The 26,270-nt window shown below is 40.0% G+C and overlaps 1 protein-coding gene across 4 annotated transcripts in view; it reads right to left on the bottom strand.

Moving 5' to 3' along the window:
* Positions 1 to 26,270, bottom strand: part of smpd3 (sphingomyelin phosphodiesterase 3) — a 76,795-nt gene that overhangs the window by 17,523 nt on the left and 33,002 nt on the right. For all 4 annotated transcript variants that reach the window (XM_044193851.1, XM_044193852.1, XM_044193849.1 and 1 more), the window contains 4 exons: positions 23,901 to 24,608; positions 22,540 to 22,791; positions 21,441 to 22,398; positions 7,427 to 7,502 (listed from right to left, as the gene is read on the bottom strand). In XM_044193851.1, coding sequence (XP_044049786.1) covers positions 7,427 to 7,502; positions 21,441 to 22,398; positions 22,540 to 22,791; positions 23,901 to 24,202 — 1,588 coding nt within the window. In that variant the 5' untranslated portion in view covers positions 24,203 to 24,608. The remainder of the gene's footprint in view (positions 1 to 7,426; positions 7,503 to 21,440; positions 22,399 to 22,539; positions 22,792 to 23,900; positions 24,609 to 26,270) is intronic.

Raw genomic sequence — 26,270 nt, 5'->3', positions numbered from 1 at the left:
GAATTATCACCCAACTCTGCAGATCCCCTCAACTCTACAGGGCGTTTTAACGTCTTTCAGCTCTTTGTTTTGGTTTTATGGCTTTACTCTTTTGGGTCATTATCACTCCTCTCATCAATCTTGTTTCCAGTGAAAAGGTTCTGATAAACCTCTGTACGCAGACAAAGTTAGCGACTTGCCTCAGAAGTTGGTAGAGACAAAAGAAGAGCTAAAAGGAGAATGAATATCGGACTTACATTTGCCATATGGCCAGAAACACGACTACAAATAAATGCTCATGTTACTTTGTGTCTGCTGGATGTGTAAAAGGAAACTGTTTGCTAACATAATAGCCAACTTTATAAGGTTATAATATGTCCATATTTTGTGCCCCCAAGTGGCCCAAAAAAAATAAAAATCGATTAATGTAGGTTTACTATGCATTACAGTGACATCACTTATAGGAAAGGAGGTTTCTGTGGTATAGGAATATGAAAGTTTTTATTGGACTTCATTATTTGTATCCCACAGAAGACAATCGACAAATGTGTACCATGACACACAAATATCTCACTACCCACAACATGTATGTTATGTGTAAAGTCATATCCACAAAAATATAGAGCGATTTGCAAATACACGTAACTTACTCTGTAAAAGCGTAATTTCACGTAAAAGTGATTTTGAGGTTTTACAAATGTAAATAATTTCACCACAACAAATACATGTAAAGTGATATTTACACATTTGTGGATCTATTTTTACATGTGCTGTGCTGTGCTTGCTTACTTACTGGCATTACCTACAGTTTGCTAACGTTAGTGTTAGCTAGCTGTGGCAGTGGTCTACAAGCTAGTTTATGTTAAATTAATATACATATTTACAAAGTGAGTTATGCATTTTTGCAAATCGCTCTGTATTTTTGTGGATATGACGTTATACATTACAAATAAAAAAATACATGTTTGTGGGTAGTGAGATATTTGTGTGTCATGGTACACATTTGTGGATTGTCTTCTGTGGGTTACAAATAATAAAGGCCAATAAAAACTTCCATATAGGAATCAGCATTCATTTTCTAAAGACTCAATAAAAAAACTGGGATGTACTGGTTTATCATGTCTTTTTCAACTAGAACTAATTGTTAAGTTTTACAATATGCTGTCTGTCATCCTTCTACTGCACATAGTTTGTATGTATAAATGGTGTACTGTCATATGTTATGTACAAACTGCACAAAACTGTCCCTGATCACTGACTGACAGTTTTCATTTATTTCCTTACTTTATGACATTTATTAACTAAGTTATTAAGTTTCTTTATTATGTTTCTAATATTAAGTCATTTTTGGTGCTATTTTGCTTTGGCAGTGTTTTCTTTTGTCCGCTCCTGCCAGAAAATTTGATAAATTGGAGTTAGAGAGAGAAGGGAGGAGGTGAATAGAGGGAGGCGGTAGGTGAGAGAGTGTGAAAGAGAAATAACAGCTGAATAGTGGAGAGTGTGAGAAACAAAGAGGTGTCAAGATATTGGTGGGTGAGTAGGTGGCTTTGGCTTTGGCTTTGATTACTCTCAGCTCCAGCTCAAGTACGTGTGAAAAGTAATGTTGTTGTTTTTTTTGTCTGTGTATGGCTCACTTAGAGATAGATGAAGCTGGGGGTTGCGAGGGCGTGTTTGCTGTACATTTGCATGTGTGTGTGTGTGTGTGTGTGTATGTGTGCGCACACTTGTTTGTTTCAGCTTGGCTTTCAGTGTGTGAAAACTTATGTGTGAGGAAAACTTGCCTGAAATTAATAATAATAATAATTGGTATAATTCTAACTGAATAAAAATCCTGTTCTAATAGAATGCCAAAGTAATGAGTATGATTAATTATTCCATCCAACCCCTTACTATCTACATCGAATATGGCACAACAGTCATGTTCCAAAGGCTCCTCCAGATCCAGATGAGCAATACTGCATTCTTTTGTCCGACTTTGGAAGATGCTACCTGTGTATCCGTTGCTCTCAGCACTGTAAAATGTGTTAAATGTTGCATTAAGGTCGTCTTTGTCAATTAAAAAAATTTGGGAATTTCCGAATTTACAACTAGGAAGTCGTCCCTGAATGGCTGACAAAGTGGTAAATACCAGTGGGGTAAATACCAGTGGGGAATTTGGCCAAGTTCACACGAATTGTGATGTTTCACTTCAACACATGATGGACAACTTGCAAACTGGGTTTCATGTTAGTGGTAAATATATTAATATAACTGCCCATTGTGTTAATATCTATATCACACTGTACTGATGAGAGACATGATCAAGATTCTTGCAGTGTTGTTTCATTGGTCCACATTATGTGATGTGAACATTCACCATTTAACTACATTTTTGACTTTACAAGTTGTAGAGTACTATTTGCACTATTAGTTTTGGTCTGTCCGAGGTAAAGGAGTGAAACTTGCAACAACACTGTGTTTAATCCTCTGTAGACTGTCTCACTTTAGCGAGGAGGTGCAGTTTTATATAGCTTGGTTGCAGTCTTCTGAATTGCTGCCTACATCTCAGATTCTTTCAGCAATTCAAATAGGTCTGGTGCTGTGCTCATTGACGACTGTTTTCCCAGTTGTAAAAGAACCGGCCAGTCAGAGCTTTGAAGGCCGGATTAAGAATGGGGACGTCATCTTACTGCGCCAGAGATAGAAAAATAACTACATTCGTAAAAAATAGTACCAACAACTGCCACAAATATGGATAGGTGTTTATGACAACAGCATTCAAATTAAAGAAGTAACAGCTCTTATATCTGCATGTTTAGATGACAAACGTTAAGTTAACTGCTCCTAGCAACCGCTACTGCAGCTTCCGTGATGATCGAATATGGCGTCACTGAGACACATATGACGCTCTCTTCGGATTGGTCAGGACCAAACAAAACAAACGGCCCTAACGTCCCTCTCCAGACTGACGACTCCCCCTTCCCCCGCCTGTAACCTCTGCTGTGTGCCTGATTGCTGACCAGGTGAGAGGACAGCTGATGAAACTCCACTCAAACAAGGCTGCAGGCCCTGATGGAGTTAGCCCCGGGTGCTAAAAGCCTGTGCCCCCCAGCTATGTGGAGTCCTTCAACATGTCTTCAATCTGAGCCTGAGTCTTCACAGGGTCCCTGTTATGTGGAAGACATCTTGCCTCGTTCCTGTGCCAAAGACGCCGCATCCCAGTGGCTCCAAGGACTACAGACCGGTGGCACTGACCTCCTACATAATGGAGACCCTGGAGAGACTGGTGCTGGAACAGCTGCGGCCATGGTCAGACCTCTCCTGGACCTCCTTCAGTTTGCCTACCAACCCCGGCTGGGAGTTGAGGACGCCATCATCTTCCTGCTGAACCGCATCTACACCCACCTGGACAAGCCGGTAAGCACGGTGAGGATCATGTTTTTTGACTTCTCTACCTTCAACACCATCTGGCCTGCCCTGCTGGGTGAGAAGCTGGCAGTGATGCAGGTGGATGCTCCCCTTGTGTCCTGGATTGTTGACTACCTGAATGGCAGACCACAGCATGTGTGTCTGCAGCACTGTGTGTCGGACAGCGTGGTCAGCAACACTGGGGCCCTCAGGGGACTGTCCGCTCTCCCTTCCTCTTCACCATCTACACCACAGACTTCAGCTGCCACACAGAGTCCTACCACCTTCAGAAGTTTTCTGATGACTCTGCTGTGGTGGGATGTATCAGCGGTGGTGATGAGACGGAGTACAGGGCTGTGGTGGGGAACTTTGTCTCATGGTGTGAGCAGAACCATCTGCAGCTCAATGCGACAAAGTTTAAGGAGCTGGTTGTAGACCTACGAAGGGCCAAGGCACCAATGACCCCGATTTCCATCCAGGGGGTCAGTTTAGACATTGTACAGAATTACAAGTACCTGGGAGTACACATGGACAATAAACTGAACTGAGCTAAGAACACTCAAGCTCTTTACAGGAAGGGCCAGAGCCGCCTCTATTTTCTGAGGAGGCTGAGGTCCTTCAACATCTGCCGGACAATGCTGAGGATGTTTTATGAGTCTGCGGTGGCCAGTGCTATCCTGTATGCTGTTGCATGCTGGGGCAGCAGGTTGAGGGTAGCGGACGCTAACAGACTCAACAAACTGATCCGTAAGGCCAGTGACAGTGTGGGGGTGGAGCTGGACTCTCTGGCGGTGGTGTCAGAGAGGAGGATGCTGGCCAAACTACATGCCATGCTGGCTAAACAAAGGAGCACCTTCAGTGGAAGACTCATCCCGCCAAAAAGCACCACAGAGCGCCACAGGAAGTCATTCCTGCCTGTGGCCATCAAACTCTTTAACTCCTCCCTCTAAGTGTCTGTATGACCCTAGGTCACTAAACTAGACATTGGATCATTAACATCACTGCAATACTTGAAATATTGTGCAATATTCTCTGTTTAATACTCCTGTGCAATATACCCTGTTTTCAGTTTAAATTCCCTATTTATTGATATTTATTCATACTTCTATTACTACTGTTCAATATCCACCGTATCATAATCTGGTTAATCTGCTACACTTAACTTGACAGTACTCATTATTGCACTATTACTTATTACTTATATTATTACATTGTATTATACTGTACATACTTGTCAACCTCTAAATCCACTTTGGTACTTACACTTATTTGAGCTTTTATACCTATATCCACTTTATACTTAATTTATCTTACCTGTATTATAGTGTATTATATTTTGATTTGCTTAGTAGTTCTATTCGTTCTATTCTCAAGTGTGCATTGACATGATAGTGAGCAGCTGTAACGAAAGAGTTTCCCCTCTGGGATCAATAAAGTATTTCTGATTCTGATTCTGAAAATAACATGATTAGATGTCAGCATGAATAATGAGGTGAAATGAAATGGCAAAGCAATCTGATTATCAGGTCTCTAAAGAACTCAGCTTCATCGCCTCAGACACCATTAATGGGAAAATAAAACTCTTCAAATCAGATTTTCTTGAATCAAGCTTCATTACACATTATACATTACTTACTGTGTGGAAGTATGGGGAAATACAAAAAATACAAATCCAATTTTATACTTCAAAAGAAGAGTTGTAAACAAAAGTACTAAAGTAAGAAATCCACAGACCCAATCAAAATAAAGACAAAGACTTGGTAGATTTTAAAACAGTACAGATGATGTGTAGTGTTAAAAACAAATTACTACCTGAAAGATAAAATGGGAGACAGTTGAAATAACTTGAGTGGAAAAGATAATTGTATTTCAGTTAAAGGGGTGAATTTACAGTTGTTGGTGGGCAATGTATCCTCTAACAACGGTTCGTAGATATCTTATGAAAAGTAATGCACCATTTTTTGTGCATAATCCTACAAATGTCCAACAACCACCACCAGGTGTACTGGACCTTTGTCGTCATGGTAACAATAAACACGTGGTTAACGTTGTGAAACGGTTGTAGTTTGGTTTGGTTTAGGCACCAAAACTACTTGGTTAGGTTTAGGAAAAGCTCACGGTTACGGATAAAATAAGTAAGTTACGTTAGTAACTCACAGCAAGTCACGTGACGGAAACACGTAGGTATTTGACCCATCCATTCACCCTGCCCACTTCCCTACATGGACTTTGACACTCTTTATACTTCCTCATCTGACTTCCTCCTTTGATCCTGTCATATTTACTGAGGCCACTAGAGGTCGCCACCTAATGATAAACTGCCTACTTTTTGTAGGTATAACTACGAAAAGTGAATGAGAACAGCCTCTGGTGGGACAGCTGTAGTGAGGACCTGAAAATGTGTCAAACACACCGAGTTTAAAGATATGTTGAAAATAATTTAATGAACAAATATGAAATTGTGACAGTGACATTTTCACATGAGTGTGTTAGGGCTAGTGTAAAAATGTTGTCCTTTTTTTGTAACTTTGTGACATCAAAGGGGTTGTGTATTGTAAAAAGGGTAGACGCAACACCCTGTAGCTTCAGCCTGGAACTTTTTGGTCTTTAGAAAATGCTATGTTGTATTGTTTTCTGCTATACAGTTGGGAGTAATTGCTTTCTGTGTAATTAGCTACAGACCGAAATAAATTCTGCTACTACTGGCAGCAGTTGTAAGTTGTAAATATTATCACTTTTTAAATCTACACACACTGTACATACTGTATATACTGTCATATCCACCACCTCATGTATATAAAGCAACCTGTTACATTGATCATATTTATTTCAGCACGATTTGCACTCTGCACCATTGCACTAATTGTCTTACTGTTTACAAATGTTACTGTTGTCGTTTCTTAATATATATATATATATATATATATATATATATATATATATATATATATATATATATATATATATATATATAATAGTAGCTTAATGTTTGTCTACCTTACCTACCTTTGTTATCCTTGTTTTATCCATATTTATGCCTATTTCTGTGTGTGTACATCTAGAGCAATGAAAAACCGGAGTCAAATTCCTTGTATCTGTACACATACCTGGCCAATAAAGCTCTGATTCTGATTCTACTACTGATGCTAATACAAGCACAGGCTTTTACACACCTGAGAAGCTGTCATGACAGGTGTGTAGGAGACGAACAGCATACAAAAATATAGAAACCCACGACACACTGCAGTTGCACATCAAAACTACTCTGAAATTGAACTAATACTAGAGACAAATCAGAGTAATATGAGATTAAGGGTTATCATTGACAGTTAGTGTAGTATTAAGTTCAGTATATGTTCTGTATATGTAGTCAGTCACACTGCATCATGCATCTTGCACTCAAGCAGGAAAGATTACTCATATACAACTCCTTCCTCTCAGAAAGGAACGAGGTCTCCGTGCTCCTCCCCCTTTTTTCCTCCCTGTTCTCCATGCCTTTCCCCCACATCCCACTTCCCTACCCCCCAAAGGCTTTATGTTTGATGTATCTTTAGAAACAGCCCTGGCACTGCTATATTTAGGCATGTGAGAAGCGTAGGAGGAGCCCAGAATAGCAGGCAAAGGGGGGGGGGGAAGCTGTGTCTTTCGTAAAAAATGAGGGAGGCATCAACAGAAGGCTTTAAATAGGTCTGTGACGCCTTAAACAGCTTGAGCCAGTCTCCATGGGAACAGCAGGAGGAGGCACACAGGGGTTTGATGCAGCCATTTATCTAGCTATCTGGACATACAAACACACACATACACAAACATACAGGGATGTGTGTGTGGTTGTACCTATCTGGCTGGTCTAGAGAGAGACAATCACAAAGACACATACACAAACAGCTAAGACATTCTCCACTCTTAGTACAAAACAGCCTTGAAATGCAATGTCATGGAAATCACATGAACACATTTATCTGTGCGTGTGCATTTACTTGTGTGTATGTGTGTGTTTGAGAGACAGAAAGAGAGCGACAGAGAGAGAGAGTTTGGACAGCTGTAGAACATGTAATTGTACCTTCTATGGCATGGAGGTGCGTACATGTGAGGTATCCCACAATCCTTTGCTCCTGATGGGAAGTGCCCACGTGAACCTGCAGGAGACCAGAGATAAACATGACATGATGTCACTCTGTCGTGTTCAAACAAGCAACATCATATGTCGTATGTAAGGCATGCAGGTAACAACACCGCCAATTAGATCATAGGTGAAACTTTATTGATCCCTGTGGGAGTCATTACAGCAGTAATTTCATTACAGCAGTCTGGGTGTGCTACATAACAGCAGTGGGGCATCCTGGGAGAAAGAAAATGAATGAAAAATATGTACCATATGAAAATATAGAAGCAAATTGCATCCACCAAAGAAGGAAATTGAGAAGTAATTATGTAATGCAATTGTGACTTTTGTATCTTGTAATTAAGAATGACTCTTCTGACATACTTCTGACATCCCTATATTGTAATAATAATGTAATATTAAGTTACCTCATAATTACAACATAAGGATCACAAGTTATTTGTAATTATGAAATTTGTATTAGATCATTTTCATAATTATGAGATCCTCATCTGATCAACATTAAGCAATAATTATACTAATTATGAGGTTAGAATTTTGGAATTACGCAATCCATATCCCATAATGGGATTATGCCATTATGTAATGGCATAATTATGAGATAAGATTCCCGTAATTATGAGATCCTTATCTCATGATTATAAGGTTATTTCTTTTAATTATGGGATATGTAACTCGTAATTATGGGTGTTGTAATTATGATACCTTTTTTCACAATTATGACATACGGAAGATCTTGTAATTATGAGATATTGTCTCCAGTATGTTTTTCTTTGTTGAATGCAGTGTGCTTACGTAAAGCATATACAGTATCATAATAGGAAAAAAAAATCAAATATCAGATCAGAAGGATATGAGAAAATGAAGAAAACAACACATGGAGTGTGTACAAAGTCGCATTATATGTATAAAAAAGTGTATACCATATATGTATCAGAAAAAACAATACAAGTATTTTAAAATTACAGATATACACATGACTAAAAACAAAAATTGGATTGCAAATTTTAGAATGTAGCCTGTGAAAAAATTGTATAAATGTGACATCAAGTCGAAATAAAGTCTCTTATACTGGATATAATATTCATGTGGCACCTTGTACATATTTAAAATGTACGTGTCATTTAAAACAAATCTATTTGGATGTGCTCCTCTTCCTCTACACTGATTGTGCTCTGATAGCTGACTGCAGGCTGCTGCAGCTGGAACATTAGCATGTATTTTGCTGCAGTTGACTGATGTTGCTAAAAAAAGGCAAGATGCAGCGAGCATTGCTGGAAACCTGCTGTCAACAGTGAGCCCTGTTGTCTCTACTGATCAGCATCCAACATCCAGACACAGAATTTGCCTCTTGTGTTCAGATTCAGACATACAGTAGCACTTAGAGCAAACATTTGTGGTATGAATTATAAATATCTGTTATGAAACAATTGTCAGATGGGCTACAGAAATACCCTATCTAATTTAAAATATTATTCCTTGGTTTATAATTATGCCTCCATTTTTGCTGTATCCTGTACTCAAACAGTATCCAATTTGGTCTTTTTCTTTGGATTTCCTGTTGATTTAGTTTGGATTTATTCAGTCGATTTTGGTCCAGACTGAAATATGAGGTTGTGGTTATGGTTCTGAGCATGTCCCAACAAGTATTGGATGGGTTTCCATGAAATTTGGCACAGAAAGTCATGTATCCCTCAAGATGAATAGCAATATTTATAATTAGTGCTGTATATGAAATGTTTGCATTGCTAAGCCACTAAATTAACATGGTGAACATGGTAAATATTTCACCTGCTTAGCATCAGCATGTTAGCATTGTCATTGTGAGCATGTTAGCATGTTGAGATTAGCATTTAGCTTGATGCACCACTGTGTCACAGCCTCACAGAGCTGCTAATGACTCTTAGTCTTGTTGCACAACACAGGATTTTAGACAGTAAAGAGCTAGCATACCCTGTGATTAGAACAAAAAATGTAAAGGCTTTTATCCAGAATCGCTGGTATATATTATTGTACCAATAGGAAATAACGAATAGCAAAAACAAAACGTGTCATAGTTAGCAACACCGGCTCTCTGCCTCGCTGTGTGCTGCTTTTGGGTCCTTAGATCGTGCACTACAACAAAACGTGGTGTTGATTATTATTTAAAAGAAGAAACATTTTTAGATTTTCCTCCCTGACATTTGCAGCCTTGACATTTTACGCTGCATTATGTATGGTCTGCCATGGCCCCAGGGGCATGGAAGATTTTTGTATCAGCAGGAAAAAAATGTTAGCTATTGATCACGGTAAACAAAAGGCAAAATGGAGGTACACGTCTTCAAATTGCGGTCCATCAAAATACTTAAAGATGATGTATTTGCATTGGAGGGCGTTAGTGAAAACTAAGTGATGAGAGAGTAGATGAAACAATACAATTTGTTCGGAGTGTGAATTCTTTAGCTGTGTTGTGTGAAATGTCCAATTGCACAATTCAAATGATTGAGTGGTGTTCTGTACAACAGGTAGGCTGACTAAATCAGCGTGAGCTAAACACAGAGCTGAAGATATTATTTTTTCAACATGTCCTCATACACTTTATACATTTTTCAGTACTTCTTTCCGACCTCAATTTCTCCATTCCCCAAGCAGCAGAGTGTGAGCAAAGCTGCAATAAATTGAACATCACTCGAGATTTAATCAGACACCTTTATCATCAGTGTTGAGAAGTCCTTCAGCAGCACAAAAACAAGACGCGGTGCGAAGCTGAGGCTGGCGGCTCTGAAGTGCCGGTGGGTGGATGCAGACTGATGAGGAGGAGGAGGAGGAATAAAGGGTTGCAAAGAAAGGGAGATGGTGATTGTGGGGTGGTTAGTTTGAAGTGGGAAGGCATCTGGGTGGAGTATACAGAATACACCCTGTTAGCAGCCAGCTTAGAGACAGCCTTGGACAGGAGTATCGTACAAGGTAAACTGCTCCTAATATAGCTCCATCTATATATATATATATATATATATATATATACAGTATATATATATATTGCAGTGTAGATTGTTACTTGCAAATGACAATTGCTATTTGCAACACAATAGTAATTTAACATGCTGTTTATCCATTTAATGAAAGCTTTTACATTTGCTGTTCTAAAAGCTTGTGGTCTGATGAGGTTTTTTGTCAGGAATAATCCTCTGACAAACACAAAAACAGGACTTTCACCTTTCTGTTTTATTTATTTAGTTTTTCTATTTAACAGAAGAACGGCCTGCCTTTTAATGTGAGGATTGCATGTTCTCCCTGTGCCTGCATGGGTGTTCCAGTTTGGTTAACCCTAATGCAGTAAAGTTGTGGTCTGTAAAAACCAAAACAATGAGCTGAAGGACGCTACAAAAAGCTCTGTACAGTTGAGGGAAACTGCAGTGGGGTGACGATTCTCTGTTCGTCACTACAAGTGACACCTTTCACATTACACATAGTGATTTTATCCATTGTTAATATGATAATATTAATTAGTGCAGCTTTAAAGTGTGGACTTGTTTAACCTATCTGAGCACTATGGTTAAACTCTGCTGTAAAGCTGTGTCTTCATGGTCAAGCTTGCCCACATTACAGTGATGAAGAAGTAGAAAATGTCAAAACTGATCTGGTCTGGTCAAAAATACAAAAATAAGAACAAGGCTGTAAAAAAACAGAAATTCTCCTTACAATATGAATACTCTCTAAAGGTAGAGTAAATGTATCTAACTACTATGATTTTTGGCTACTCATTAGTCCTTAACTTCCATTTTACCTCCAGTGACTCGCAGTGACTTGCTTGAAAACATGCTTGTTGTGTGACAGTCTCATTCAGTCAAATTAATGTGCATAATTTAAGATCAATTCATGTCTACTATAATGAAGAAAGAACTCATTTATCTCTGCAGTGAATTAGCACGATATTAAAGCACCCCACTGAGGAGAGGACTTTTATTTAGACAAAAACTGATTGCCAGTAATGGGATGGCTGTTTTGGCATGGTATCTGTGCGGAGCTCCTAATGAAAAATCCTAAAAGCCACAATAAAGCATTAGCCTAATTAGTTTGACTTTATTGCCAAACACAAAGCTCACATTGTTGACTGAAGTACAGTAAACACACCTTACAGCAAAGGCCATACATTTCCTTCAGAGGATTTGAGCCACTAATTCAATTACTCTTATTGGAATGAGTGTTTTGTGAGAATGGGTGGGTTAGAAGAGCAGAAAAAATGTGTCCAATTTTGTTAAATGCACTATCAGATGGTACATTAACTTTTCAAATAATGTGATTTCTAAGATGTGATTCAATGAAAATTTGGGAGACTGTGTAGGGTTTGCTGATAACAGCTGACCCAGGCAGACACCAAAACCTGTAGTGTATACTTTATTTTCCCTATTTCCATACATAATAAATATCACATCTTTAGTAATTCCATTTTGGGTAATACACTTATTGCATTCTTGCAGAGAGTTAGATGAGAAGATTGATACCATTCTCATGTTTGTCTGTAAACATGAAGCTACAACGGTTAGGTTAGCTTAGCGTAAAGACTGGAAGCAGGGAGAAATGGCGAACATGGCTCTGTTCAAAGCTCACTAATTAACACGTTATATTTCATCTGTACAAGAACTTAAGTGTAAATACTACGTCACTGTGCCCACCAAGAAAGAGTCCAGCACATAACCCGCCTCAAAACTGCAACTTTTTTTTTTACACTTCGTCTTTTGTATGGATCAAACACATGAGATATAACGTGTTAATTGGTGAACTTTAGAGGTGCTGGTAGGCAGAATTTTTTTACTTTTGGACAGAACCAGGCTAGCTGTTTTATGCTAACCTAAGCTAACCGGCTGCTGGCTGTAGCTCCATATTTAGTGTACAGATAAAAGAGTGGTATCTAACTCTCAGCAAGAAAGCGAATAAGTGTATTTTCCAAAATGTCAAACTATTCCTTCAAGTACTAATATGCCAACTGTAATTAAATCCATAAATGTTAGCAGGAGTCTTCCCAAATAGTCTGCTATTATGTGTTAAAACCGTAAAAGTAATATTAAAGCCCATATTTGTTTCTATGACTTTTATTCCTTCATTGATTTGTACTTCTCAGTTTGAGTGAATCTCACCACAGGGAACATTAAAGTTTCATCTAATCCTCTCATCTGACTCTGTTCTCATTCTTTCCCTTTGTGTTGCCCCTTCTCTTCCTCTTCCTTCTCCTCTGCTCTTCTCTCTACCTTCATACTGTGCTTTGTATTAATATTTCAGGGGGTTATCTATGCTTCAATAAGTGTGTGTGTGCACTCTGAAACTGACAAGAGGCTTGAGGAGATTCTAATGTGTGTGTGTGTGTGTGTGTGTGCATATGTGTGTGTGTGTATGTGTGTGTATGCACTCATACATAGAAGAAAGAGTGGACTTTCAGTGTATTGTCTGTGGTCTATGCAGAAGATGAAGTTCAGATAATGCCAATGCTAATTAGAGTTCTGCGTAGTGACAAAGGAAAGCCTTGACTGGAAGCAGTTTATGATGAACTGAGTTGAAAGTGTTTTCCTTTCTGCTCTGTATGAGTAAATATAATATGAAATTAAATTAACTGCATTTGTTTAAAAATAAAACAGCAAATGAGTCAGAATGTAGGATATGAGATGCTAAAATGTCCTAAGACTTCCTCTTATTACAGGCCATTGAGACAGAACTGAGCGGAACTCAAATGAGCTGTGAGAGGCGATTTCACACTGGAAGCCAACCAAACCAAGTTATAAAAGCCTAATTATGAAACCTCCAGGGCTGCTGTAACTAATTGCCTTAACTTTACCATCAGACGAGGAGTGAGCCGAGATTTCACCTCGCATTACACGCATGAGTTTGATCGCTTAACTTAAAAACCAAGAAGCCAAATTGTCATGACAGACAGGTGGCAGAAAGCAGCAGTTGTGGTTTTGTTCGTCAGTCTTACCAGATGAACAAAATGCTGTAAATCCTATGCTGTGCTAAAGATTTACTGGTGTCTGTGTAGAATCCTGCCTGTAGCAGAATGGCTTTCATTTTACTGTCAGACAATTTGTTACTTAACTTATTCAAGTTCGTCAGTTGAGACTCAAGAAAAGTCTTGGGTCAGTTGATACATGCCCAAGTCTTTAATCATTCAAGACAGATTCAAGACAAATCTTGTCCAAGTCAAGTCTTGAGTAAATCGAGACATGTCCATATCAAGTCTCAAGGCAAACAAAACAAGTCCATTTCAGGTCTTAAGTCATCAGGTCTTACAAACTGATCTGAAAGACAAGTTGCAAGCCTTTCAGGTTTTTGAATGCTGAACATTAAAATGTTAATAACTTTGAAAGTTTGTTAACAGCAAGTCCGTCAATTCCAGTGAGCAGTCAACTCCGATTCAAGTCTCAAGTTCTCATTTTTGTTACTTAAGTCAGACCTCAAGTTGAGTTCTATAGCTCTGGTATACCATGCAGTTAGTATTAGAGAAGTAACCAGAAATTGGACCTTTTAACTTGGACATCCACCTCAAAAGAACTGTTTGAACACAACTAATTATGAGCCATGGTTCCTAAGTCTTTATTATCCAAAAGACATAAGCATTTTGAGGTAAATATAAAAGAATAGATGCTCCGACAGAGATGACCCCTGCTGCTAAAAGGGAAAAGAGACTGTATTTCAGTGCTGACATCTGTGTCATGTACTGTTACCTTGGCCAATGTTTGATTAAGTTTTACATTGAGAGACAAGTTGAAATCTGTTTGGCCCTGAATAGGAAATAAATTGAGCTGACCTCAATAGTGAATAGAGGTGATTTTGGTCATTAAAGGCCAAGGGTGGATTTATGGAACTCTCCCACTGATTTCCATCCATCCATTAGCTATACCCGCTTATCCTTTAGAGGGTCGCAGGGGGCTGGATTCCGATCCCAGCTGACAATGGGTGAGAGGCGGGGACAGACCATGCACACTCACAGTCACACCTACGGACAATTAACCTAACCTGCGTGTCTTTGGACTGTGGGAGGAAGCCGTGGCAGGCACGGGGAGAATACAAACTCCCCACAGAAAGGCCCCATTGATTTCCATTCTATCCAACCTAGATTTGAGTGTGCCTCTGATTTGAAGCCTAATCCATAGTAATGCATTCAAACTGTGCGCTGTGTGTGCATTCAAACACACACACACACACACACACACACACACACACACACACACACACACAACTCTTCAACCATGCACTTAGTAGTTTGAAATAATTATACGAGGGGAGATAAATGTTGAGACTGAAAAGCTTTAATTACGGAGCCAGCGCTGGCTCCCTCTTTAGGGAAACATTTTTTAATTAATATTCTATCTCTGCCTCTCTCTCCCTTTCGCTCTCTCTAGTGCATCATTTCCCCACAAGAGACAATTCAGATTTATGTTGCTGACCGGCTGCTACTCTCCAGGTAAACACATCCATGGGGAAATTATGAGAATGTGTGTGTGCCTCAAGTTATATTTGTTAGAGACTGAATTCATATAAGAAGAACAGCATTCAAATAGCTTATAATTGAAAAACACCAGTCTGGGAACAATAGCAGAGGATGGCTGGAGGTAGATTTTTGACATCATGGGCTTATTTAGTATAAAATTCTGTTCATTGTAATAATAAACATAAATCATGTGCTAGATACTTTAACCCAAAGTAACCCAAACTGAAATAAAGTAATAAAGAAAAAGATAAAAAAAGACCAGTCTGGCAGACCAATCCTACTGCCAGACAAAAACCTCAGTAGTTATTGATAATGCAAAACCCTGAATAACATTCAGTAATGTAATAACAATGCAAAATTTTCACTTTCTACATATCTGTCCATGGTAACTTACATATGATTTAGGTTATGGAAAGGTTAAGGTTAAGGTATGGTTATGGTTAGGTAACTAAAACACTTGGGTAAGATCAGGGAAACCTCATTAACAGAAAATCCATGGAAGATGGTGTTACAGTACTGCCCACAATGTTTTGACTGGAAGGGGATGTCTCGGAAATAAAGTGCAAAAGGAGCACAATAGTGAGTGCTTAGTATCAAACAACACAAAAGTGAAAAAGGAAGAATTTTAAGGATCATCACTTTAACAGTGACTTCTGACTGAGCATCCTTGTTTGTGTTTGATATGAAAGAACAAACACAGTATCTGTTAGCTGCGAAGACAAACGCAGCGTGAACATCAGGTACATCAAATGAACTGCATCTAATGAGATGCACCCCAGCTGGCGGCGAAGCGAGCCAGAGTGTCGAGTAGTAATGAGCAAGAATGACCAAAGGTTCACAGAGGGGAAACGAGGGTTCACAACAAGATGCTGCCTTGGAAGGCTGCCAAGAAATCTGGAGGATGGAGAGAGATGAGGAACATCAAAGCCGGCAGCTGGCTGGGCAACATAGGTTATAAGGAAGGACTTGCAAAAGCCAATGCTGAACGCTGTTCCATTGATGAGAACAACAACACGCGGTCGGGCCCAAGCATACAGTACTAAGAAATAAACAGCGTGGCTCTAAAAGCTTGGTCAATATTGATGGTTGAGCGCATGGCACACAAAATGGCTCTTAACAGCATCTCAAATGTCCATTTGAACTCAATGGAGTTTGATTAACTTACTTAGATATTTGATGCAATTCAAACTCAGAAAACACTGACCCGTGAAGACATTTCCCAATCTGTGTCAGCTTGTGGTGGCATCAGGGCTGGACAGGGAACTTATGGAATTACTGACATAAGTAATTTGCCAACCTTAAATTGCTCTTACACCAATCTTCAATAAATATGTTGTTTGAATATCATATAATTCAAGTGACAGTAGCTACAAAAACCTGGCAACCAACCAATCAGCCCACAGTCCAATGTAGAACTTGAGGATCTATAACTGGTCATATCATTATCTAGGTAAATGTGACAGTTTATTAGGATGTAGGTCATCCTTTTAGGTCATACTATATCGTTCAGCCATTCGTGTTGGTGAATACAACATCACATGGACAAGGAGGAAGAAACCATCATACCTGAACAGCAAATTGGTTATGTAATGCCATTCAAAATCACCCAATGAGCATTTCAGTCTGCAACAACAACATGTATGTAACAACACACACTTGCAACAACTGTGGGAAACTGCAAGGACTCTGAACAAGAGACTGAGTGAACACTGGAAACAGACAACATCAGCTATCTGTGAACACCAGACCAAAACCAGGAGTCAGTGGACGATGAGAGAAAGATCAGGGGAGGACAGGAGGTTACCATCTCCCCCACTATATGACCACTTGTTGTCATGTTCAGTACTTGATGTTGACGTGATGACAACTGAACCATCTCTATGACAACTGAGTAAACTCAATCCACTAATGGAGACCATGAGATCTGTTATTAAGTTGACCTTTAGTTACGATTCTTTTATCAAACTACTATTCCCAAGGTCGAGAATAAACTTTCACACTCACAGTGGGTTGCTTCTAGATGTTCGATAATTATTTTTCTTGTAATGGTACAGGGTTAAGGTGTGCAGTTTTAAAAAACTGAAAAATCCAAAGCAGCCCAAGCAAGCAAACAATTCTTACCAATGAATCCCATCAAAATGCTACTTAGTGATACTAGCCTCAGCTTATCATTTTGTTGCAGCTCATTTGGAATAAAAATCCAGAGAGTGTGAAAACCAGCTAAGAAAGATTTTACAGCAAAGGGGCAGACATGCAATGGTGGAAGAAGTATTCAGATCCTTTGCTTAAGTAAAAGTATGTATACCACCAATACCATACTGTGCACTACAAGTAAGTCCTACATTCCAAACCTTACTTAAGTAAAAGTATTTAAGTATTATCTGCAAAATTTACTTAAAGTATCAAAAGTTAAAGTTCTCATTAGGCAGTAAAATGACCCCGGCCAGTGTTTTACTATTATACATTATGATTTTGGATTAATATTACTGCTGCATTAATTTGCATGTTGAATTTTACTGCTGTAGATGTTTAAGGTTGTGCTAATTCTAACTACTTTATATACTGTTGGGTAGCGTAATCTACAGTGCATTGCATGCATGCATACAACTTGCAGTCAGACAAATGTAGTGGTGGAGCAACAATATTTGCCTCTGAGATGTAGTGAAGTAGAAGGATGGAATGGAAATACCCAAGTAAAGTACAAGTACCTCAAATTTGTACTTAAGTACAGTACTTGTCAATAATTCTGGATTGGGAGACATGTGGGTCTAGCTTCAGTCTAAATAACCATTTCTTGGCAGTTAGGAGAATAATTTTGTTTAACATTGTTTGGTTTCCGTCTCTGTCAGTTAGGGGAGTGTAAGCAGCTTGCATTGAGACATGTACCTGCCAGATGGCTGACAGCCAGCTTGTCAGGGGACCTGGAGTGACCTCACATACAGGGAGGTGGTGAAACAGGGATGTAAGGCCAGCTTGTAAGCTGCAGTGACAGTCAGCATGCAAGCTGTGATGGAGTGTGTCTTTATTAGATCTGCTTTATGTAAGGGCATGTATGGACACAAACAAATAGATGCCCACACACATACACACATACAGATACCCGTCATCAGCATCAGGTCACATAAAGCGGATCCGTCCCAGCAGCAACTGGATCAGATCCAGATTCACATCCTCACATCCTCACATTACATCACTGATTAATGAACTCACAGACTGTCAACGCTCATCACAGGGGCATACACACATGCAGGTACACAAACACACACAAACAATGAGACAAACACGCACAACTGCTGCTGATTCATTGCTCGTTGTCTTTACACTGTGCACCACTGCTTTTTCTCTCCAAGGAGAACTCTGTGTGTTTTCTCATTATACAGAATAAAAAGGACTATAGTTGCAAGAAGCATGAATCAAACTCAAACAGGAAAAAGTACACTGGTAGCCACTGTAGAAATACCATAACTCTGCATGTAGCCCACATTAGTTTACTGGTAGCCATGTCAACCCATTCTGCATCCTAGGCTTGTGCAGTGTAACCACTGTGAAAGTACCTCCACTATGCATTAAGACTACATGTCTTGTCATATCTACATGGTATCTGTCTTCCTGCTGAAAGTGCCTAATGGACTCCATAACTTAGACGTCAGAGGACTCTCCCACATTGCTTCTAATTGTACTGAGAAACATGACAGCATGTCCCTCAGTTAACGTTGGGAAGTGGAGCAACTGGAACAACTCTTAAGTCAGCCATAAATAATAACTTTGTGTGCAAGCTTTTGCAGTTTCTCCATTTATAAAGACAGTCATCACTGGTACAACAAATATTAACAAAAGGTCTTAAACATCACGTTTTTTTAAAAAGAAATTAGCTTATTTACAAATATGTTTTTAGCCACCAACAGCAATGTCAGTCTGTCGGTCCACCACTTTGGTCCAGACTGAAATATCTCAACAACTATTACATGGATTGCCACCAAATTTGGTATGAATATTCATGATCCCCAGAGGATGAATCTGACTGGCTTTGTTGATCCCCTGACTTTTCACCTAGTGCCCTTACCAGGTAAAATTTGTAAGTTGTCCATTACCCACAAAACTAATGACATTCCCATCAGTCTCAGCTGTACTTTGTGTTTTGTGCTAATTAGCAAACCATAGCACGCTAACCTACTAAAATAAGATGATTAACGTAGTAAACATTTTATTTGTTGAAAATCAACTTGTTCACATTGTCATTGTGAGCAGGCTGCCATGCTGACATTAGAATTTAGCTAAAAGCACCACCGTGTGCCAACATTCCTGCTGCTATATAGTAATGACTGTTGAAATGTATTCAGATGCAACTGTAAGGTTGATTAATCGTTTACTGCATTTATCAAGTCATATATCAAGCAAAAACTTCTTTTGCTGTTTCCAGCTTCTCAGATATGAGGATTTGCTCCTTGTAAATTGAACATCTTTGGGTTTTGGACTGTAGGTCAGACAAAATAAGGCAATTTGAAGGCATCACCTTGGGCTCTGGGAAGTTGTGATGGGCATTTTTCACTATTTTTGGCCATTTTATCAACTTATCTGACTGACTAATTTTAGGTGGCCCAATCACCTCTAGTAGCACAACTGTGAAAATATGCAAGAGAATGGAGAATCTGGAAAGAGCCATTTAATGGATATAAATGTGTGTTATGTCCATACCCAACAGTCTTTTGGTAGCTGTGTTTAAAAAAAATTGTAATTACATCGGAATAAATTTAACCAGTAAACTGTAAAAAGAAATTTTCAATTGCAAATTATCATATGAGCCATGTTATCACTGTGTGTTCAGTACAAAATATAAACACATGGAATTATGGTAATTTCTTAAACATGTAATGCTGAAGACCTTGAAAACACATGACGACATGTATTTTTTTTGCTTTTTCCACACAGCAGCGGGAGATGTGGAAAGTGTTCTGTAATTACTATGGTGCGTGCACTCACCACAATGACAGATGCATTATATGTGAATGGATGTGGGTGTAAGTAAGTGTATTTACTAAGAACTGTCTGCAATCTGCAGATTCTCCATCACTGCAACATTGTGGCAATAGAGTGCTGAGTGGTATTATTTACAAGAGGGCATCAAATGGGTTATAAAATAAAGCAGATTGATATTGGTGCATCAAAGTTTTTACAGTAGGAAGAAAATGTTTTACAATGTGATGCCTATGCCATACTACGGAGATCTAATTAATGCAGACAGCTGGCAGGTCATTTTAACTCTGACACTCAGTCCGTCTTTCACACTCTCTTTCACACTCACACACTCTCTCACAAATGTATATCAAGTTAATTTAGTATAAAAAGACTTAATGGGCAGATTCAATTACCGCCTTGCCAAAGTTACAGATAGCGGTGTCAGAGATGACAAGATTAGCTTTTGGCTGAAATGGCACCAAGCAGCGATCAGAGCATAGACACATTTCTGCTGCAGGAAAAGCATAAAATTAGGGCCACACTGACATTTAGTTCTAATTCAGCTCAGTTTGAATGAAATGAGATGAGGAAAAAAGGATATTTTCCCTGTTACATCCGCAAGTGAAAGTAGTCTCATTCTTTTGACTAAAAAATCACTGTCCTGCAGTCTGGTCAAAAAAATATCCCTGTCTAAAAATAGGCTAGGATATTAGTTATGACATTTCTTAAACTGGTCTCTACAATGACCTTTCAGCGAGAACAACTCTGAAACTAATTTGTGAAACCATGGTAAATTGACGAAAAGGCTATCTGTCCCAACACTTTACAATGTAGTTGTTGGAACATTAATTATATTTTTTTTCACGTAGGTAGAATTTGAGTAATATTACAGAGCTTTAGGGCACCTGTAGGAAAAAAATCTTCTTTAAAGGAATAGTTCAAAATTTGGGGAAATGTGTTCGCTTTCTTGCCGAGAGTTAGATGAGAAGATCAATATCATTTCATGTCTGTCTGTTCAATATGAGAATGGATCCAGGAGATGGTTAGCTTATCTTAGCATAAAGACTGGAAGCAGGGGGAAACAGCTAGCATGGCTCTTTCCAAAGGTAAACAAATCTGCCTACTAGCACCTCTAAAGGTCATTTATTAACACGTTATATCTGGTTTGTTTAATTTGCACAAAAAGGGTTTAAACGACAAGTTAGTGGTAGATGCACTGTGTGTGGTTTTAGTTGGGGTTATGTGCTGCACTATTTCTTGGCTGGGCACAGTGACTTCCTGGAGTTTTGTCGTCACTGTGAGGTTGCTTTAATACTAAGCTAAGCTAACCATCTTCTAGCTCTAGTTCCATAATGAATGGGCAGATATGAGAGTGGTATCAATATTTGCATCCAACTCTTGGCAAGAAGGCAAATAAGCAATTTCCGATAATGTTGAACTATTCCTTTAAATATGACTAGAATTTGCATTGTGCAACAGTACAGTTAAAACAAGCAAAAGAGTAGGTAGAGAAAGTAAAGTAAAATTTCTGACCTTGGCAAACAGTGCCCCCTTAGCTGCCAGTGCGTCCTCTCCTTTCCCGTTGGGGTAGCACTCGTACCGTGCGTCCAGAATTGGGTAGCGGCTGGCCAGCATCAGCCCACTGTTCAGGAATTTGAACCTTGAACAGCAGCCTTTCCAGCCGTACCGCCCAACATCACTCAGCACGTAGGGGAAGTAGCGATGCAACTGTCGCCGCAGTCTTGTCGTTGCTCCATGGTCAAACACTTCCTGTAGAGCCAGGAAATCCAAATTGGCTGGGAAAAAGGCAGAGATCTCGTGGTCGAACGTCTCATCTCCGTGGCGGCGTTTTCGTGCAGGGCGCTTAAAGATTGATGTGCGAGGGACGTGAGAGAGAGTATTGTTGGAGGATATCCCTACGCCGCCGTCACTTCCATGGTAACGAGCGAGGGATTCTCTGGAGGCAGTCATGCTGCCTGTGTCTCCCCCTGCCTGCTCCCCAGGCCGATGGTTCCCTGTTTCGGCCTCCTCCTCCTGGGGGTCCGGCTCTGGGGCACTGATGCTGATTTGAACCCCTGAGGTGTGAAGTGGGCAGTCTGGGGATGGTTTTGGCTGGGTCCCTTCCCCATGCATGGGGCAATCATGATGGCCTTGGCCACTCTGAGCCCCTGTGGAATGCATGGGGCAGTCTGGAGCCTCCCCTGAGGTGTGAACAGGACAGTCTGAGCTGCTGTTAGTCCCTGCAGAATGGAGGGGGCAGTCTCCTGTCTTGTCTGCTCCATCTGGGTGAAGGGGGCATTCAGAGGAGCCCTGGTCTCCTGCAGAGGGGTGAACGGGGCAGTCGGTGGCACCTGAGGGGTGAATTGGGCACTCTGTGAGGGGTTCTGTTTCGGTGTCGGCTGGGCCGTTGATGGTGTGTGTTTGGTCTGGACGCTGGTCCAGAGAGGAGGTACGGCGGAAACCTGTGGCCAGGCTGCTGAAGGACGCCGCACTGATGAATGGGACAGAATGAAAGAAAGAAAGATAGAAGAATTCAAAATGTATTTGTTTGATTGATATTTATGACAAGAATAAATGTTTGTACTACTGCTAAGACATAAGCAGATGGAGCCCAGGAGCAAGCTCTCCTCACCTAATAGAAGTGTTGGTAGGTGAGTCGATGTAGATTTTAATCTGAGGCCGACTGGCACCATTGCGGATTCTCTTCCCCAGCTCCCGGGCTCTCCTGTGGGTGTCTGACAGGTTGTTGAACCTGGCCAGGGAGTCGGGCAGCAGGCATACGTTGGCACTACAGAAACAGAAGCTTCTGCCCTGTGGCCTCCATTCCCCAATCCCAACACCTCCTGGCCCGGCCTGGCCCTGCTCAGCCTGATGTTTGTCTGGTCTGCACAAGGTAAGAAACAAAGTACTATATCAAGTCAAACAGAAACTCTAGAGCACCCAAATACACCTCCATAATGCATTAAAAGAATAGTATGACATTTTAGGAAATAGGCTTATTCACTTGAGGGTAAGATGACAAGATTGGTACCATTCTCATGTTTGTATGCTAAATATGAAGGTTAAACCAGCATACTGGCATAATAGCATAAACTAGCATAATGCAGGGAGAAACAGCTAGCCTGGCTCTGTCCAAAGGTAAAAATATTTGCCTAACTGCATCTCTAAAGCTTACTAATTAACATGTTATATCACATTTCTTTAATCTGTACAACAATTACAGTGTTAAGACAACAATTTGTGGCTTAAGGTAGGTAAGGTAGGTTTTAGGTAGTTATGTACTGAAAATATCTCTTTGCTGGGCCACTGACTTCCTGGAGTCTCAGCTTGTTGCCTGGCAACCTCACAAAATAGTTCCTCAAGAAATAATTTCAGAGCCAGGATGGCCAAGAAACTCACGAAAAATGCGAAAGGCCCTATCTAGAGCAAGTGATTGGTTTGTCCTTTCTGGGCTACTGTAGAAACATGGTGGTGCAACATGTCAACCTCTGTGGAAGGGGACCCACGGTAAAAGAACATCTTTCTTCTTGCAATGGAAAAAACATTGCCACTGAACATAATCCTGGCAGCAGTTAGGTTTCCCATAAAACGTATTTGGGAAAACAAATTAGTAGTATATGAACTACTATAAAATTTCTAAGAGACAAGATTGTCTATTAAGAACAGAGACTTTTACTTCTGGAGCCCTGGACTGAAATAACTCCTCCTGCTTTGCAACTCTATTGAGCCTTACTACACAATGAAAAAAGCACAATTTTTATATTTGAGAGGGATTAGATATATGTTACTCCTTTTCACTCTGGCAAAACCATGGAAGATGAGTCAGTAACAGAATAGGGAAGTCAGAGGGTTTAATGGCCATGTGGTCTAAATTTTGAGAAAATTAGCACTAGCAACACCACAGGCATGAGATAGAGGTCACTATGTCTCATTTGTTTGAAAACAATTAGTATTTAAAAAACCCTGTGCCACTTCACCAAGGTCCACACTAACCTGCGGTAGGTGTACAGGTAAGGCTTGCGAATGGCCTGCAGGGGAGCCCAGATGATGAAGCCCAGCAGGGCGAAGGGCAGGGAGGCGAGGAGGAGGAGCAGGTAAAGGGGTGCGGAAATCAGGACACACAGAGTGAGGAAAGAGCAGGGGTCTTGGGAGCGTTGGCGCTTCTCCAGTGAGGTGGCCACACAGGAGGCCAGGAGTCGGTCCAGGAGCCAGTAGCAGGGGAACACCAGGCTCCACGACAAGCCATCCAGGAAGTGCAGACAGGCACTGGAGTAAGGGGTGGTGTGGAGGACCATCTCTTTCCTTCTTTCTCTCTCTTCCTTCCTCTCTGTCGCTTTCTCCTCACCTTGCACGCTCTGTCCACACCCACTCTTTAATGAAGCTAACACAAATCTGCTCTAGAGATTACATAAACAGAAATAAATAAAAAATAAATCAGACTCGAATGTAGACCCTCCCCCCTCCTTGGAGAGAGGTACACTACATGGTTTGGGTGATTTTTATCTTCACGGGCAATCTTGTCTCAGTCTCACTACCCGTCCCTCAGCAATTACACCCTCTACAGGAGGGTTCATGGAGCGCTGTCTGGAGGTAGGGGGTTTCCATGATAAGAGCTTTTCCGTTGATGATGGATCTATAATTGAGAGGACTCCAGCAACCTCGGTAGGGGGAGGCCATTAAACATCACCGTTTCCTCAGGACCTGGAGAAAGTGAGCAAATCAATAGAACAATAGAGGAAGGAAATGGGAGGGGGAGAAAGAGGGGAAAAAAAAGAGGCAGGAGATCAGTGATTGACTTGATGTAAGCATGCTGGGAGCACAATGAACCTTGTTAATTTGTGAATGCATAATAAACATATGTTTCCACAGGTGCTCATATGTGCATGGGCTAAAATTAGAGCTGTTTCTGGATAAGAGAATTCTGTTACAGTGTGTTTTATTTTTTAATATTTTTGAAGGTTTTCAACACTACTATTGCCTATCCAATCTTTAATGGATCGAATAAAATCTTATACAAATGAAGAAAAATTAAATATATTACATTGGAACTCCGTAGTAAAGATATATATGTATGCCTAACAACGCACTGAATTAGATGGCTAAATCTGCCTGCTAACTACTTCAAAATAAAATGTCAGAGACTTAACATATGTGGGCCATTACCAAGCGGTAATGCAGTTCCTCCAATGGCCACTTGAGGCTGGCTCAAAAAGCAAGTCAATCCCCATAGAGCTCCATGTTAAAATGCCCAACTTTACAGCAGAAATAAACATGTTTACAGCCTGGTACAAAAAACAGTTTTGGTCTCTATAGCTGATTTTCCCCTTCATGACACTGTGAGGGGGGTGAATATTTTTCTCACCCATTTAAATTATATTAAGGCTTAAAGTTATGCATAATTAAGGAAGTGGCCACTTTGAGTGACAGGTGGGTGCCCAATCAGGTGGCTTTGCCGTTAGGTGGTACAGCAACCAGGCTTCATTTGGCTCCACCTCTTTGCCCAAATTTGGATTAGCCGCAGTCGGAGACTGCCAAGTATACAGTATATGTCTGGCTAAATTACTTTATTTACTAACAAACATGCATAAAACCTTCATGGTACACATTTTCTCCTTGGGTATGTTTTCTGCTATTTGGTCTTCAAGCATAAAAACAACAGACGAAATATGTTGACATTATAAACTTTTAGTGGCTAAAGGACTGGAAGGAGTACCAAAAGAGCCTCAAGTTCTGTAATCTTGCTTTGACTTTATAGGAAAGAGAATTTACTTAGTACAAACACGCTAATTTAAAATAACCTCAGAGCAGCTAGCTGAGATTCCCTTACATTTTCAGACATTACTTTACACATTATGTTAAAAAATTCTAAAACTTACCCCTGATATTCATGTCAGCTTTCAGTTTTTGTTGTCTTTATTATATAGTAAAATTATTGCAGTACACTAACTTTTCTAGTAAAACTAGCTAGCAGGACCAGTAAACTAGCTACACAACAACCAGGCTAATACAAAACTGTTGCCTACCTGGGTGGAAGGTTTCATTAATAATATGAACTAAGCTACTGTCTTAGAGTATAGCATTTAAAGTTAGATTAACTGAATGTCTTGGTCACAAATGGTCACAAAAAGGATGACAATCAATATGACACTAACTGCTACTATTTAAAAGATCTTATTTTCTTCCTGGCCACAGATGACTTACCAGAAATTACAGTCCTTGAATGCTTTTCAACCAACTATAATACAGGCCAGAGAGGGAAGAGAATCAATTCCACCAGTATGAATAAATAATGAATAGATTAATTCATTCATGTCAACAGCCTGAAGTTTAGGAAGAGAGAGAGAGAGAGCTTTGACCTCATTG

Source organism: Siniperca chuatsi, linkage group LG4, assembly GCF_020085105.1.
Source record: "Siniperca chuatsi isolate FFG_IHB_CAS linkage group LG4, ASM2008510v1, whole genome shotgun sequence".
NCBI classification, from domain to species: Eukaryota; Metazoa; Chordata; class Actinopteri; order Centrarchiformes; family Sinipercidae; genus Siniperca; species Siniperca chuatsi.
This window is presented reverse-complemented; position numbering and strand designations above follow the sequence as displayed.